The 18,320-nt window shown below is 39.4% G+C and overlaps 1 protein-coding gene across 1 annotated transcript in view; it reads left to right on the top strand.

Moving 5' to 3' along the window:
* The first annotated feature begins 421 nt into the window (after positions 1–421).
* LOC126162211 (m7GpppX diphosphatase) overlaps positions 422–18,320 on the top strand; it is a 51,120-nt gene continuing 33,221 nt past the window's right edge. The window contains exons 1-4 of the mRNA XM_049918555.1: positions 422–879; positions 1,103–1,248; positions 9,928–10,152; positions 10,243–10,360. Coding sequence (XP_049774512.1) covers positions 531–879; positions 1,103–1,248; positions 9,928–10,152; positions 10,243–10,360 — 838 coding nt within the window. The 5' untranslated portion in view covers positions 422–530. The remainder of the gene's footprint in view (positions 880–1,102; positions 1,249–9,927; positions 10,153–10,242; positions 10,361–18,320) is intronic.

Below are 18,320 nucleotides of genomic sequence, written 5' to 3'. Positions count from 1 at the left end.
TAAAAACACGGTATTTCAAAATTCCCGTTACAGGGAACGGAAAACGAGAAAATATGTGTACTATATAATTTTGACAGGACACGTAAGCTAAATAAGGGACGATTACGTAAAATATGGGACTTCTGGTCACCCTGTTCCAAGTACAACTGAATTTTACTTTTTAGTTAGTGTCGTGCCAGAAAGTGCACCACTGCAGTGATGCCACCGAAAATATTCAGCTGGAGTACCATTGGAAAATGCGTCATTTTTTTGCGTATGTGAAACCGCCTTTACGTGAAATTCTATACCGGAAACTGGTAGTCGCTTTATAAGCTCAAAACTGGAAAAGGGCAAAAGCCCGAATGGACGTTGTGTAGGAAGACTGCATGTGTTGCGCACTCCGGAAATCAAAGTGTTTGTTTTTATCACTGCGTGGTTTTTACGTGCCAGTTAAAAATGTATGTATATCTGAGTGGCGCCAACAGTAGTGTACTGCATTATTCTTGGAATAAAGATAATAATAGGAAGAAACTTCGGCGGAGTGGTTTAAAATGTCTTGTACGAGGAAACCTGAATTAAAAGACAAAATAGACATTCCGCCTACGAAAGTTCGGAAGCTAGATGAAATAGATGGTGGCTCGGAAGGTGTTTGTGATGAAAGCATTTCATTTGGGGATTTTAAACTCTCTAGGGTTATAAACGAAAACAGTCAGAGAAAGAGTGTGTGCGTTGAAGGTACATTCGCGGGAAAAGAGGGTATCGCAGTAGTGTTATTGGAGAAACGGCCATTTAATGAACAAAGTATTAATGGAATATTATCATCTCATAGTTCATTGAAACAGGAGTTCATAAATGACGTATACGCCAGTTACACGTGTTTGCCTAGTGTGCAGTTCAACGGTAAGTAAAGCATTTGAGTGAACTGCATTCAGAAAACAAATAGTGATGTGCGTGCTGTGATTGCTCATATAGCCACAATGAGTTGACGGAAATTTTTCGTTTGTATCGTGATCTGCTGCTTTTACTGTGAGCTTGTAATACAGCTTGTTAATATAATGCTGTGTAAGTTCTTCAAAACATTAATTAATGTTGTGTTTGTAATGGAACTTCGAAAATGTTCCAGGCATAAAAACGACGATCATACATCCCGCAACAGAAAAACATATTAAGAAATATGAGCGACAGGTATTGCATATTGTTGAAGAAACTCCGAGTTACTACCAAGAGATAACACTGCCTCATATAAAATCGGACCAGTTCGGCATTCAGGTAAGTTGTAGATGGTTCCCTGTTGGGTGGTGCCCGAATCTTTCTTTATCGGTGAACGCCAGTAGAGACGTAGGTGGGTTTGAAGTTTGGGGTCCACACAAATTGGTATTCAATAGAACAGATACTGGTAAACGACTCGGTGTGAATACACTGTAAACTTTTGTGACACCATATTGCTGTTAACAGATTCTTTTAAAAATTCAAGTTCATTATGTAAACCTTTTTTTGCTGATTGTAATAGCTTTGTGAACACCATATTTAGGAGTGTGCACAGGATAGTTTCGGTAACCACACTTAAGAACTTTTTCCACCCTACCCTCTATTATTTATTTCTTCTATGTTGTGCATGTTGTTGCATTCAATCTGAAGACTACAGTGGTGGAAATATTTATTGCTTCATCTCTCTTACAATTAACAATTCTTGTTACAATCATTGAATAACTGAGCTAAATTTGCCTGATTTCTATCAGAAATGAATATACACAATAATATTTGTCAATTTGTTTTTACTCTTAATTTTTGTTTCTATAAAAATGCTTGTTGTTCATAGTTTAACACTTTCTTGTAAAATGAGTGTAAGTGGATATGTCAGCTATTCTGTTTGCTATTCTGAAAAATAAATACTAATGTTCAAAGAAACACTGCATATTAATGTTGTAACATAACACTGATGGATTTTAGTGTTTGTATTGCCTCATATGAACACACTGTTGCCTTTAATACATTGTTGCTCCACCAGGCCACCGCTTAGCATCATTACGGCATTGAAAGAATTAAATTTTTAATGTGCTCCTTCCGCAGTCCTTGAAACCACACACGCACAAGGGTCTCAAACAGCTCCCGTTCATTCCGTAGCTTGTGTATTATGGTGTAGTGTCCATTTGCAAAAGGAACGTATAATAAAGGGACCGAGAAACGTACATACCTCCTGCAGTATACTTTCTTCTTGTTTTTGACGAGCTATCTACTGTGCTATTTTACCACTGAATTTGATGATTGTGAGCAAGGTGCCATAATGGTTAACACATTGTACATACATTTGGGAGAACAGTTGCTCCAATCCCAGTTAGGTCATACAGATTTAGGCCTTCCTTGATTTTTGTATATTGCTCCAGGCAAATGCTGGAATGGTTCCTTCAAAACAAGCATGGCCAATTTCCTTCCTCTCCTTTCATAATTTGGGCATGTGCTCCATCTTCAATGACTGTGTGGTCACCAAACCACTAAACTCTTTATTTAATCTTCCTTCCTTCTCCATTTGTTCTATGACTCCTCTGTTTTCTCATATTCTTTTAAGGTGATTATTGTATCTTCATTGAGCAAGGTGGCACATTGTTAAGGGACTGGATTTATATTTGGAGAATGCTTTTTCAGATTCGTATCTGGCCATCCATTTTTGTTTTCCATGATTCCCTTATAGTAGATTGTTTGAGGTGAATGCCAGAGTGGTTCCTTAGAAAATACAGAGCCAATTTCCTTCCTCATTCCAGGTTTATGCTCAGCTCTTAAGTCGTCATAACCGAACAAGGGAATTACTGAAAGTTGTGATATTGCCTATTGGCTTTGACTTATGACTTACAGATGGCAGACACACATAGTAGGATGATTGCAACATCACTTATTACACCTCAGAGCAAACATCAATAACACGTGAAATATTTAACTCCAGCAATAGACTGAAACCAAAGGAAGTATGGGGTTTGGACGGAACAAATTAAATGTATGACAATAACAATCATGGTGCCGTCCCAAACAAGTATTAACCGAAAAATGATATATACAAAATCCTCAACAAATACCCCCCCCCCCCTCCCTCCCAAGAAGAAGAAGACAATAATACCAGAAATTAGCATACAACTCAAAAACTCATTATAGCAAATTTCACTTGACCTGCATAGTTCAGACGAAGCCAATGATACCAATAACCTACAACTAGCAGAATTAACTGTTTTCAAAATCTTTCTAACTAAAAAAAAAAAAAAAAAAAAAAAAAAAAACCACAATACCCATCACTATAAACCCCAAAATATGAACTTCAGCTGACAACACAAACCAGAAAATCATAAAAATTACAAACGTAAAGAAACACACTACACTTCTCACAATAAAGACTAGAAGTACATAAGGCATGTACTTAGCACCCAACGTCAGCTGAACTGCACACCAGTATACCACAGTAACCATTACTGAAACCTACCGAAAACACTTCTGAGTACTCTTGTCTCTAGTTTGAGACTCAGGCTTTGCTCAGTTTCATAAATTCTACACACTACTGACACTTCACACATGACAACCTAAGTTTTGAAACTGAAACAAATTAGTAAACAATAACTAATGAGATTGAAATAATTTAGTGACAAATCGGAGCACCAAGTAACATGCAGCGCTATGTCCAATTCTGCATTAATATTACTTAGAAATTATTCAGAAATGTAAGCATTCCACACTAGAACACAGCCCTTCTTAACCAACACGCCCTCTGCAAACATGTTCCATTTCAGTCCCACTGTGCCACAGTGGTGTCAAACAAAACAACAAAGTTAAGACATGTCAGTGATGACAGATGATGTTCCAACTGTGTTTACACACGTGGAGCAGTGATTAACATACTGGACTTGTATTTCGGAGGACAGTGCTTCAGATCCATCTAGGGCCATCCAGATTTAGGTTTTCCATGATTTCCCAAGATTGCTCCAGGCAAATGATGGGATGGTTACTTTGAAATGGCACAGTGGATTTCTTTCCCCATCCTGGAAACAACCCTTCGATTGTGCTCCATCTCTAATGACTCATTGTAAACGGTATGTTATGCCCTAATCTTCCTTCCCTCCTAATGACTTCATCACCAATAGGTTGCTAAACCTAAACTTTCATTTCTTAGTTGCTCTTGCTGCTGCTGATATTGCTTCTCATTCAATAACTGGAATGCAACTGTAGTTGAATCATGTTCGCAGTCTTGCATAATCCAGAGGATGTATAAATTTGTAATATGATAGTTGCTTGTATCACTTGCAAAGCTAGGTTTGTTAATTATTTGCCAATCTTAATGATATTTCTGAAATTTCCCCTATAATTTTGCAATGATGATGTATTCTATAGTCTTATATAAGAGTTCACTGCATTGTAATAACTGCATACAATTCATTTCTCAAATAGTAGCACGAAGGTATTCACTCCATTTATGAATTCTGGAAAGTAATAAAAGCAATTTCCAGGTAATTGTAGCTACAAACATGGGTTATGTAATATTGTGAGGAACATGTTTGTAACAAAACATATTAAGCTACTGTTGTAATGTTTAAGATTTGGTGGAGGCATGTGTGAAGTAAATGATGTTAACCCTTTTCGTAATGTTAATAGTCGCGCAGGGTGTTGCTTACACACAAAATAAAAGTGGCTGTAATGACATTGTTGGGCAGAATATCACTTATATGAAAATATTTACTTCACAAATGGCTATTTAGAATGTTATCTCCCAGTACATTATCGTTTTATTTAATACTACTATAGTATTAGATTCAGTTATTTGAAACATATGCAATAATGCCCATTTTCTTACAATATTTTGTTTAATTATTTATTTCTGTTATTCTTAATGCTGTATTACAGGTAATTAAACATTTGTTCAGTCAACTCATACAAACACTTTATGAAATCCGTCATTATCACTGGCTGCAAGGGATGCGTTATGATAACACTTTTCACACACATTTCTCGTGCTTTACACACAACTTTCAAACATCGAGCACAGTGTGATTTAACTTTTATATCTTTACTCATAGGACACCTGGGTTTAAGTGTTCTTTGTTCAGAAGGTGGTGCATTGTTGCTGTCTTCAGTTCCCACCATTTTAGTGGCATTCTGTCTAACTTGTTTAGGCAGGGAGTGAGTGGCTGCTCTCGCACACTATGGGTTTTGCTAATGACCTTCCGACATCATTTAAAAATATTCTTTGGGAAATCCTCTCATTGTTATTATTTGCGTATATGATGAAAGCATTAATGCAAGCAATGTCAATCATTCAGAAAAATAGAGCAAGTGGCCAGCATCTACTTTTTTTTAGGTTGAATAAGTAGTGCACATTTCATCTATTGTGTCCACACCTGTTTTGGTCTTGTTGTACATTGTTATGATTTCTGGTTTCTTTCCCTCCACTGTTTTAGTGTCAGTGGCACCGTCATGATGCAAAGATGAAAAGAGAATAATGTTTTTTCCTGTTTTGACACATATGAAACTATGGTGATATCCTTTCTGAATCCAAAAAGTCTGACTCTTAAGTTCACGACCTCTCGTGCAAACAAAGCCTGGAGGGACCTCCCTCTTATTCTTTCTAAGAGTTCCTACTACTATAAGTTTCTTTTTACCAGGTGTACCGGTATGAAATGAGCGTTTTTTGCGAAAATGAAACACTAAGTTTGAATTGAAAAGTAAAAACATTTTATTCAAAGTACTGACCATTGCTTTCCATACATTTTGACCACCTTTCTGGCAATTTGTTGACACCACGCCAATAGAAATGTTCATCTTTTGAAGCAAACCAACCAGATACCCAATTTTGACTTCTTCTTAGGAATGGAAGTGTTCCTCAGCCAATGCGTGTTCCATTGATGAAAACAAATGGTAGTCAGAAGGGGCCAAGTCTGGTGAATAAGGTGGGTGGGGTAGCAGGTCCCAGCCAGTTTTGCTTTGTGTGCAGGTGCATTGTCATGTAAAAAAAATTACTTAGGCATGTCTTCTGGCCCATTCTGGTCTTTTTTCGATCAATGCATAGTTCAGATTGATCATTTGTTGTCTGTAACGATTCGTATTCAGTTTCACTGGTTTTTAGCTCATGATACACCACATCTTTGTGATCTCACCAAGCGGTACACCTGGTAAGGAGCTCTTGAGCCAGTGGTATGGAACAGTACCATTTGTCTAGTGCCACATTGCGTCCTGTACCTTCGATAGGTCATACAAGTCTATTTACTATCTCCTTAGGCGAGTTTGACAGTGCAAAGGGACCCTCTGGCTGTTTCTCAACATAGATTTCCATCCCCAAAGTATACTATGTTCTTGCGTCACATAAGGTGAAAATTTCGCAGAATACTGAAGATTGGCAAAGTTTTGCAGATGTTTGTAATATAGCACGTGCTTCATTGTGAGATGCTTTTAATAATTTGCACAATGAAACTCTGTCTCAGAATCTGGCAGAAAACCCAAAGAGATCACACCAGTGGCAAGATGCAATCAATACCTGCACTGGACGTTAACAATGGTGAAGTCACTGATGACAGTGCCCCCAAAGCAGGGTTGTTAACACGCTTTTCTGAAACTCCTTCACCAAAGAAGATGAAGCAAATATTCCCGAATTCCAATCAAGAACAACCATGAAGGTGAGAAACATAGACGTAGATCTCCTCGGTGTACCAAAGCAGCTTAAATCACTTAATAAAGGCGAGGCTTCCGGTCCAGATGGTATACCGGTCAGGTTCCTTTCAGTATGCAGATGCAATAACTCCATATTTAGCAATTATGTACAACCGCTCGCTCAAAGAAAGTTCCGTACCTAAAGACTGGAAAATTACTCATGTCACACCAATACCCAAAAAGGGAAATAGGAGTAATCCGCTGAAGTACAGGCCCATATCAGTAACTTCGATTTGCAGTAGGGTTTTGGAACATATACTGTATTTGAACATTGTGAAGTACCTCTAAGAAAACGATTTACTGACACAGTCAGCACGGATTCAGAAAATATCTTTCCTGCGGAACACAACTAGCTCGTTATTCTCATGAAGTAATGAGTGCTATCGACAAGGGATGGCAAATTGACTCCATATTTTTAGATTTTCAGAAGGCTTTCGACACAATTCCTCACACGTGTCTTCTAACCAATCTGAGTGCCAATGGAATATCGCCTCAGTTGTGCAACTGGATTTGTGATTTCCTGTCAGAAAGGTCACAGTCCGTAGTAACAGACGGAAAGTCATTAAGTAAAACAGAAGTAATATCCGGTGTTCCCCAAGGAAGTGTTATAGGCCCTCTGTTGTTCCTGATCTATATTACTGACATAGCAGACAATGTGAGTAGCCCTCTTAGATTATTTGCACACAATGCTGTCATTTACTGTCTTGTAAAGTCACCAGATGACCAAAAAAATTCCAAAATGATTTAGATAAGATATCTGTGTGGTGTGAAAAGTGTGAAGTTATTCACATGAGACTAAAAGAAATCCGCTAAATTTTGATTACGCAATAAGTCACACAAATCTGAAGGCTGTAAATTCAGCTAAATACTTAGGGATTACAATAACAAATAACCTAAGTTGGAACGATCACATAGATAATGTTGTGGGTAGAGCAAACCAAAGACAGTGATTCATTGTCAGAACACTTAGAAGGTGCAACAGATCTTCTAAAGAGACTGCTTACACTACACTTGTCCGCCCTATTCTGGAGTATTGCTGTGTGGTGTGGGATCTGTATCAGGTGGGACTGACGGATGATGTTGAAAAATTTCAAAGGAGGTCAGCTCGTTTTGTATTATTGCGAATTAGGGGAGATAGTGCCACAGACATGATACGTGAATTGGAGTGGCAATCATTAAAACAAAGGCGTTTTTCGTTGCAACAGGATCTTCTCATGAAATTTCAATCACCAGTTTTCTTCTCCGATTGCGAAAACATTCTGTTGGCACCCACCTACATAGGGAGAAATGATCATCACGATAAAATAAGAGAAATCAGACACACTGAAATATTTAAGTGCTTGTTTTTCCCGCTCGCCACTCGAGAGTGGAATGGTAGAGAGACAGCTTGCAGGTGGTTCATTGAACCCTCTGCCAGGCACTTTATTGTGAATAGCAGAGTAATCACGTAGATGTAGATATTTATTTCGCAGGCTTGCTTGGTATATACTGTTGGAAACTGCATTTGCCTCTAAATGCAACCAGCTGTTCATCCACTGTTGTATATTCAGACACAGTACAATTACTGACACAGTTTGACATGAATAATTCACACTTCTCTGACTGCAACTAGGCGATAAAGTTCTCTATGTTGTGGTCTGTCTCGAATATCATTGAATTTCAAACAACGCAACAAGAAACAAAATCGCCGTAAATTCATTGTTGCATGAAATATTGTGGTTTCAAGACCATTTGTCCCCCATAAGTCTTCCAGACTTTGGTGTCCTGCCCTTTAATGCCCAGCCAATATCAACAGACCCAGAAGAGATTTGATTTCTTCCTCTTTTGTTGGTTTGGCATCATTGTCTCTTGTGAAATTTGATGTAATGTGTTATATGTAAATATTTGTGCACGATGTAACCATTGTAATTATTGTGTCATTTATAAATATCGAAAAACAGTCCACAGCAGTTTTCGCAGATTTTGCAATAGCTTTTACCCCACGGAGATGAATAATGGGGTCTACACTTCTAGTTCTTACTTTGTGACTAGATCAACTTTTCATCCACTTTGTAACCTTATCCATACCAATAAAAAAAGCGTGCTTGCTTTCATTATCTGCTACACTTACTTGCATTTCCACTTTCTAACCTTATCCATTCCAATAAAAAAAAAAGCGTGCTTGCTTTCATTATCTGCTACACTTACTTGCATTTCCAGTTCCAGGTTGTCTTCAGCCTCCGTTTTTGTGTCACTGTGATGAGAGAGAACTTCACAACTGTGTTTCCTCCTCTTCTCCTCCTCCAAATGTTTCGTCTAAGACCTCATCCAGAAGCTTCTGCACTCTTTCTCGTTCTATTTCGTAATGATCCGTAGCTGTTTTAATTGCACAGAGCAACAAAATACAAGCAGCTGCTACGGAACACAACTGTGCGCTGTCTCACAGCACTGCAACATAGCCGCGCAGGGTGTCGACAACACCCCAAGGCACATTGTTGCGTGTTTTCATGGAACTTGCGCTTCCATTGTAGATTCTGTGTTACTCAAAGCTTTCATATTACTTCCTAGAAAGATACCAAAGAACATGACATTATACTCCTGTCCATTATGTAATAATCCATCAATAACTGGGGTGTTCTGAACACCCCACGTACCGCTTAAAGAGTTAAAGAATGTTTGTTAAAATGTTTAAGCAATCAAAATTCCAGGTTGGAACACTATCAATATAAGGGAATGATAGCTTACTGCTCAGTGAGAAGGTGATACATTGAGTAGCAGATGGGCCAATGCAAAGACACAATAACTTTCGGCCAAAGTCTTCATCAGAAAAGAAAACACTAAAGCAAGCAAGCATCCGTCACACAAAAGACCACCATCTCTGACAGCTCAGCAGCTCATACCGTAATTCTGGTCAGAGCATGAGAGGTTTGTGAGTGAGTGAGTGAGTGAGTGAGTGAGAGAGAGAGAGAGAGAGAGAGAGAGAGAGAGAGAGAGCACTGTTGTGTAACGATTTTTTAGTTGTGCCTGTCTGCAACTCAGTGTCTCATTTGTACAGTGAGTAGCAATCTATCATTTCCTTAAATTGTTGTTAAAATGTTTGTCCTGTTATTGTTTCATAACTTGTATACTTTAAAAATTTGAGTGACTGCTGTTCACTAGGAATAATTTTTGATGTATTGTTGTATCTGCTTACAAATTCATATTTCTAGAAAATATTTTTGATATGAAACTATTGACTTTTAATCATTGTATGATCATAGTTAATGTTCTTTGTTCTTTTTCATTTTCTAGTGGGTTTTTAATATTTTAGATCACAAATCTGAGACTGATCGTATAGTATTTGAAGATCCTGATCCTGAAACAGGATTCATTTTGCTTCCTGATTTAAAATGGGATACCAAGCAAATTGAAGACTTGTACCTAGTGGCTATTGTTAGAAAATCTGGCATTCTATCATTACGTGATTTGACAAGTGAACATTTACCACTTCTGAAAAATATAAAGGAAAAGGGAACGGTAAGTTTCTGAAGAACAGTACGTAACAATGTAATTTACTCTCAACAGTAACTTCTTTTAAAAAGCTGCTTTCCCATTAATCTGTTTCAGAATGTCATAAAGGATAAATATAAAATTCCTGAGACGCAACTACGTATTTATCTTCACTATCAACCATCATTTTATCATCTTCACGTGCATTTTACAAATTTGCAATATGATGCCCCAGGTATGTGAAAATGGTAGTGGGAAATTGATAATTGTCGCTTATGTATATTTTGCACTTACTTTGTCTGTGCACTCTCAGTCCATATGTTAAGGGATTTTAGTGACCCATAAAGCATGAAGCAGGTTGCTATGTGTACAAAAAATGCATCTGACAGTGTCAAAACATATGAAACAGAGACACCAATTACAGGAGTGTCTCGTGGGTGTGACTTACTGTATGTGGTATCCCTCCATTGTTGGCATCTTGATAGTATGGGATGTATTGCATATAGTGGTTGGGAAGAGGAAATAATGTGAATCGTTCAGAGATGAAGTGATTATCGTTTAGTCACACAAGAAATTTTGTGCCCAGAAACATGTGCAGGTGTGTGTGTGTGTGTGTGTGTGTGTGTGTGTGTGTGTGTGTGTGTGTGTGTGTGTGTGTGTGTGTTTTTTAAGAAACGTTGTGGCATTTCTGTAACATTAATTCACTGTTAATTCTTTTTAGTTTTGGTGTGCAGCTTGGTATTTACCTTGCCTCCCCAACGATGTACAGCAATGCCGGCATGGCTGCGGTGGCTATTCTCTCTTCGTGCTGACTCCGTCTCTGACAAGGTCCATTTAAAAATGCAAGTCCTCAGCGCATCAGGATGTGGAGATTAGAACGTAACTTGTTTGGAGAATGAAAACGCGCGACTTCTGCACATTATAACTTAACAATATTGGGAGAGTGCAAGTACATATGTCTTTATCTTACCAATTCAAAATGCTACACGCCAAAATTAGTGAAAAAAACAATTGAGATACAAAAAAATTGGCAGTATAGCTTTCAATTTTCTTTCGGCTTACTCATCTAATCACACCTTCCTTCGGTGTCTTTGCCGCTTACTCATCTAATCACACCTTCCTTCGGTGTCTTTGCCGCTTGGGGACGGCGCGAATATTTATTTATATGTGTAGGCCACCTAAGAACTTAAACACGTACTCTCACACGAGGCATGGAAACAGCTCCACATAACGTGGATCAGGTCATCCAACATGGCTTGTGGTAGCACCTTCCATTGCTGGACAAATTCAATCTGGTGGTTAGCAACTTGTTTAGCCCAGTATGTCTTGCTGTCCATCTAAAAGTAGGAAGGTTGACACAAAAATCTGAAAAATTATGCTTTGAATGCCAATCTTGATTGTGAAACTTTCTGATAAGTTAACAGTGTGTGCCAGACCACTCCAGAGAACTGGTCTCATATACACTTTCTAAAAACAAAGTAATCTTCAGCGTTAGTTTTGTCAGTTTTTATGATGTTGCTTTCCACAAATTCTTCTGCTTTCTGAATTGTATATCTTTATATATTTTGGCTTGTATGAAATAATTGCTTTTCATACAAAGAGGGAAGGGATTCCCTCTGCAGTAGGCTGAGTTCAAACACCACACCTGTCAGCTCCCTCTCGGACAAGCGCAGCTAGTGTAGTCTATCCACTTGGGGCCCTATTCTATATCATTCACACCGATCAGTGCCGTAGGTTATGATGTTATTTTTGATTCTTTATCCGAATTTCCTACTCGTAAGCTTCTGAGGCCGGTTACTGAACAGTCCTCCCACCGATTTTTCGACAAGTGTACCGAGAGGTTTTGGATTTCGGTATGGCTCTGTTGTTCGGTTAGCTGTGGTGTATTCACACCTATAATTTGTTATTTTAAACATATTGAATGGTTTTAGCTTTGGATTTAGTGATTGTGTTACTAAAGAGTCACTAGGATGCGTCTGGTTGGAAATTGAATTCATAGTAGACTATTTTCCTTTGTTAGAAATATGGTTAGCTTAGGTTATGTTGTTACTGTGAATGATTAAAAAAAGTTTTCATTCACTATTCTCTCAAAATACCTGTTACTTTTATGCAATTAAGAGTTATAGATCATAAAATATCAAGACATCGGCTCTGCTTACGTATATTACATGAGTGTTAGATGGAATTACTAGTGACTTCGCGTACTCTTTTCCGCATATGGTTAACTTATTAATTATTGAAATGTGCTTAAAACTTTTAAGCTACAATGCAAAGGAAGTTAATGAAGTCTGATAAGAGGAAACCTTCCAAAACTTCATGCATTTATGGCTTACATTTGCATCATTCAGCAATAAAGTCAGCCTGCGTCTCCTTGAATTCTCTTTTGAATGGAATTACATAAAATAAGCACCAACAGCATGCAAGTTGTAATAGTGAGGTTGCTAAGGCGACGAACTGCCGTGGCAAAGGCCATACGTTTGTATAGTGCTGGATGGAAAAAAAAAAAAAAAAAAAAAAAAAAAAATTCCCTCTTCGTGTTTGCAACATATTCTGAGACTTCATTAATCATGAAAATTAAGCATTTTTCTGAAATATTCGTTGTAATTTACACGTAAGAGTGCGCTTTCTCAGTAACGAGTATCTCCGATTTTGTACCTTACATATGTTTATGAAATGAAAGATGAAATTACTGTATGTAAAACAACTGACAGTGACATTTATACTACTTCTTCTCCCAAATAATTCACAATTTATTTATTTATTTATTTTTTTTCGAAATATGTAGCAGTTTCCGAGAGTGTGGTCAGACAGGAATCTAAGAGCACAACTTAAAGTACTGCAAATGAAACAACCAGCAATCGTCTTTATACTCTAGTTTGTCACAAGTATTTATCTGTGATCGAACACTTAACAGTAGAAGACAGAGATGAAAGGTTCCCACCACAATATTTTCATACTATACAATCATATATGAAACATTTTGATTCATCAGATGTATTTTATAAACTAAAACGAACTTCTGTAGCGTTACTCGCCACACACTCCTGAAAAGGTGATTTTTAAAATTTTGTTTTTATGAAATAAATTGTTGATCTATCGTATAGGGAAGTAGGCTACTTCACCATTTGGATCTGTAGGAGCGAGCTACAACCACATTCTATGCAACTTCTTATTCTTTGACACTCTCTTAAACAATTTTTAGGGTTGGTGGAGATGTGGTCTGTCTATGCAACTAATTGAAGCCATTTTATTCCCATAGGCATTTTGCTTCTTTTATTTGTGAACCATCACAAATAAAGGAAGCGAAACACGTATGGCAATAAACAAACAGCCTTCAATTAGTTGCATAGATGGAACATACCTCCATGAATTTTGAAGCAACTAAGGAATGACGGAAAACCAGAATAAATGATAAATTTTTTGGGTGTTTCTATAGATGTATTTGTACAGTGTAGTCCTACACTCCATTCCTAACTCATATTACAAAGCATAAAATCCAAAACAAAAGACGTTGATGTGAATAAGAATAAAATGACATTTATGACAGTTTCCAGAACACAGTCAATATTCTATCATTATCATGCATTCGTGGAAGCCCATGGTCAGCAAAATTTGAACAGTATTACGTACTCTAACTACACTTTTCGGTACTGTGAATAATGGCATGCCTGTGTCGGCTGCTAGCCATTGAGTTTGTGGCGCTGCATTACATATGTGAGGTAGATTGCTTTTCATTGGTAGGTGCGAGGAGAACTAACAACAGCGTTTCGGTTCACTAGGACCGTTCGTCACTTTCAAAATGCTTACTGAATAATATCGGGGCTCTGTTTCGAAAACGAGCATCCGATCCGCTCACATACCAAACTGATCGGCAAAATGGCGGTAAGATACAGAATAGGGCCCCAGGTGATCCTATTACATGCATTCTGCGCATGCACTAACCATGTGGTCAGCCCTGATCGCGTGCACTCAACTGTCGCAGAACAGTCACATGAGCTCTTGCATGACAACTTGCAGCAGCTTTAGATTTATGTTTTATTCGTGAGGGTGGGTTTTATCATTTGATCCGAGTTTTAGCGCATGTCCTTTGTCCCTCTGTGTCCTCCACCGGAGGGCTTTTAGGGTGGAGGTTTTAATGTGTTGCAGAGTGGCTGGCTTCTCCTTTCTTTTATTCTCATGGTCAGCCAGCCATAGTAATCTGCTTTCTTGTTTTTAATCTCCTCTCCCTGTTTTTTGCATCTCTCTGTTTTCTTGTGCTGTTTTGTCCATTGTAATGTTTGCCCTGCTGTTGTTCTTCTGGTTCTTCCTTTCTCCTGTTCTTGTGTCGTACATCATCTTTGATTTCTTCTTTCCCTTGAGTAATTGTTCTACTGGGAACAAGGGACCAATGCATCGCAGTTTGGACCCACCCCCCCACCCCCCAATCATGATGGCTCATGTCAGCATTTTGCCAAGCTGTCTCTGTGTGGCTGCAATTAGTTTACCTTACCAAGCATAAAAATTATTTTCGTACTGCAACTCCTATTCGTGTGCCAAGATTCTGTGTCAAATTATCTAAGGGGAAGGGGGTGGGGGAGGGCATTGGTGTTGCATACTGAAAATTTGATTTCTGTGCTGAAACAAACAGCATGTTCTTAACACAACATGGCTTGAGTATAGCTGGTAAGAATTTGAGAAAGCGGGCTATCCTGCCTAGCAACATGTTTTATCGAACAATGGAAAATCAGGGATGGAATAATTACAATACAGGTGTATCAAAAAGAATCGTCCAATTTGGCACGTCTATATTTCTGAAACTGTAAACACATACAATGAATTTTGTTTTTTGATTAATGGGAAACCCAGAAAGTTTTTTTCATACCTTTTCGTAGGTGTTCAATAAGCCCCCATTGAGATCACTGCACATGTCAGTGCAGTATTCAAATTGTTCCCAAACTGCAGCAAGCATGTGTTGAGTTACAGCTTCCACAGCTGCTGTTACGCGATGTCTGTCATTCATTGTTGCTAGTAAGAGAGGCATATAAAGTCTTTTATAAACCCCCACAAGAAATAATCACATATAGCCAGGTCTGGTGAACATGGATGCCAGTAATGTAAGGCTAAATCTTTTGGTCCAGTGTGACGGATCCATTGTTAAGAAATCCTTTGATATAAAAGTTCCCACACTTCCAGATGCCAGTGCAGTGGTGCCCCATCCTGTTGGGAAATGAAGTCCCTCAAATCAGTATCCAACTGTGGGGGCGCTGATAACTGCGCAGTTGAGTGCCCTGCAAACCAATCATCATCATCATCATCATCCAGCTGTGGGGAAAAAAAAGTTCTCAAGCATATCGAGATAATGTGCTTCCTGTAACAGTGTTCACGGCAAAGAAAAATGGACCATACATCTTTTCCCGTGAAACTGGACAAAACACATAAAATTCTGGAGAGTCCCTCTCATGTTGTACAGCTTCACGTGGTTGTTCTCCGCAGTTTTCCTGTGCATTTAAATGGAGTGTTGCCTCGTCACTAAACAGTAAGCATGTAAGAAAACTTTAGTCCTCCATCTTGCCAAGAACGAAACCACTGAACTCCATACATTGTTGTTTGTCATAGTAGCTGAATTTTGTATGATTTCGTGTATAAATGTCAACAAAACATGCCAGACAAACATCAGAGGCATCTTGAGCTGTCAAGATTCATGGCAAATGGATTTCTGCAGACTCCTTGTTAAACTATGGCGGATGCACTCGACGTCTGTGTCGGACACTTGGGGACGGCCCGGTACACAAATGTAACCAATTTCTAGGTATTGTTAGTGCCATCATCTAATGCTTTGTGCTGTAGGAGGATCCAACCATACCTAGTACTAAAGTCACGCCGGACAGTTGTTACCGACCCAAACTGCAGAAAACATAGAACACAAAATGCTTTTTGTTATCCCAACACCATTTTTACTAGAACTGAAGTGAGCGCTCACTGCTGCTACCTAACAGCAACCACGTAAAACTCTTAAGAGTTTGCTCTTTCCAACAGTACATTGTTCACGCACATATCTCAGATAACATAATACTTAAAAATTTTTAAAAATCAAATGATTCTTTTTGATACAGCCTCTACTATGAAAAGGATAGATTGCTACTCACCGTATAGTGGAGATGTTGAGTCACAGACAGATGCAACAAAAAGATTAATGAACATGTAAGCTTTCAGCCAGAAGGCCTTTTCCTGATGCGCTTGCGTGCACGCACACACACGCGCACATTCTTTCAAACACAGCTCATACACACATACCACTGCTTGGTGGGCAATTCCAGACTGCGAGCAACTGCACACGATGGGAGAAGCAATCTGGGTGGTGGGGGTAAGGAGGATGCTGGGGCAGAGAGGACCAGAGAGAAAGAGAGAGGGGGGGGGGGGGGGAGCAGGATTTGGGCGTGAGACAGTAAAGTGCTGTTTATGGGAACATACAGGGATGAGGTGGAGAGAGGTTAGGACAGCTAGATGCAGTCAGGAGGTTAGATGGAGGGCACAGTTAGACCATTCAGGAACTAGATCAGCATGCAAAAGGCCACCTCAAAAAAACTCTCCAGCCTGTTCACTTCCTAATCCTGCCTTGGACTACCAGTATGCGTGACCTCAGCAACAGCCTCCAAACCTGCCCCTCATTCCTCATAGCTGATAAACCCTGCCTTGCAGAGTGCTACATTTACCGAACCCTCAAAAACTTTCTCCCACCAGCAAGAATCCAGAACCTAAACAGACCCGAAAAACAGTCATGAAACTTTCCTCCAAAAGCCTTAGCACCACAGAAATATCAGTCCTTTCCAAAGGCCTCAACTTTTGCCTCACTCTCAAATTAAAGACCTTCTCCCCTTCTCTAGGTCCCTACTGTGGAAACACTTTCTTGCCACCAACTCCACCAATCAGGCTCAACCTAAGAACAATGTTGAACCCTGCCTGACTCAGCACTCCTCCTTCCAACCATGATCAACCCCACTGCCCCCTAATCGCTCCCTGTTAACTTTCCTGCACTCCTGTCTTCTACATGCTTCCTGAAGTCCATAACTGACTCTCTACAATTCCTGTTTCTCTATGACACAGTACCCTGTTAATCACTATTCATGTCACCTCCCTTTAAACTGACATCCCTAATGTCCATACCTAACTGCTGTTGAACACTACCTTTCCTGATGCCTTACATATTCCAAACCTACAATCTGCTTCCTGGTCACTGTGACCAACTACATCCTCACTCAAAATTACTTTCCTTTTGAAGGCATCACCTAGAAACAAATACGGCGTACGGCAATGGGCATCTGCATGGCACCACCCTAAGCCCACCCTATTATGGGGCCATCTAGAGGAATCCTTCCTAAACACAATTTCATACCAAGGAGTTCCTTCCAAACAGCTTATCAATGCGTGGCGGTCATCTGTAGCGACGAGCAGTCCCTCTCAAAATATACCAAAGGTCTTACTGAGGCCTCCACATAGTGCAGTTATCCTCCTAGTCTTGTATGGAAACAGGTCTTCTGTGCCTTCTCTCTCCAGACACCCACTACCTTTCAGGGTTTCACGGTATGGCCACACAGGAGCATACCCCCTCTTAAATCACCCAGGACAGGAGCAACTCAATCACATTCTCCACCAAGGTGTTGACTACCACTTGCCCTGCCATGTAATAGACTTAGATGAAAGACCTGTCCCATACATCCTCCCACCACCATGGCCACCTGCTCCAGTCTGGTCACAAGCATCACCTGTCCCATCAAAGGCAGGGCTACCTGTGAAACCAGTCATGTGATCTACAAGTTAAGCTGAAACCACTGTGATGCATTCTACATGGGCATTACAACCAACTAGCTGTCTGTCCGCATGAATGGCCACCAACAAACTGTGGCAAAGTGACAGCTGGACCAACCAGTTGCTGAGCATGCTGTCCATCACAACATTTTTCATATTGATGGCTGATTCACAATCTGTGCCTTATGGATCCTTCTTACCAACACCAGCTTTTCTGAATTGCACAGGTGGGTACTCTCCCTGCAATTTATCCTACGTTCGTGTAACCCTCCTGGCCTCAGCCTTCATTAGTCATTGTTCTCGCTCACCTACCTATCCCTACATCTTCGTGGTGTAATAGTATGCAAAAGATTTCAAACCATATCTTTACTTGTGTTACTGCAACAGAGATTGGCATGCAGTAGTGAATC

Source organism: Schistocerca cancellata, chromosome 2, assembly GCF_023864275.1.
Source record: "Schistocerca cancellata isolate TAMUIC-IGC-003103 chromosome 2, iqSchCanc2.1, whole genome shotgun sequence".
NCBI classification, from domain to species: domain Eukaryota; kingdom Metazoa; phylum Arthropoda; class Insecta; order Orthoptera; family Acrididae; genus Schistocerca; species Schistocerca cancellata.
Note: the sequence above shows the minus strand (reverse complement) of the source record. Positions and strands in the feature narration are given on the sequence as shown.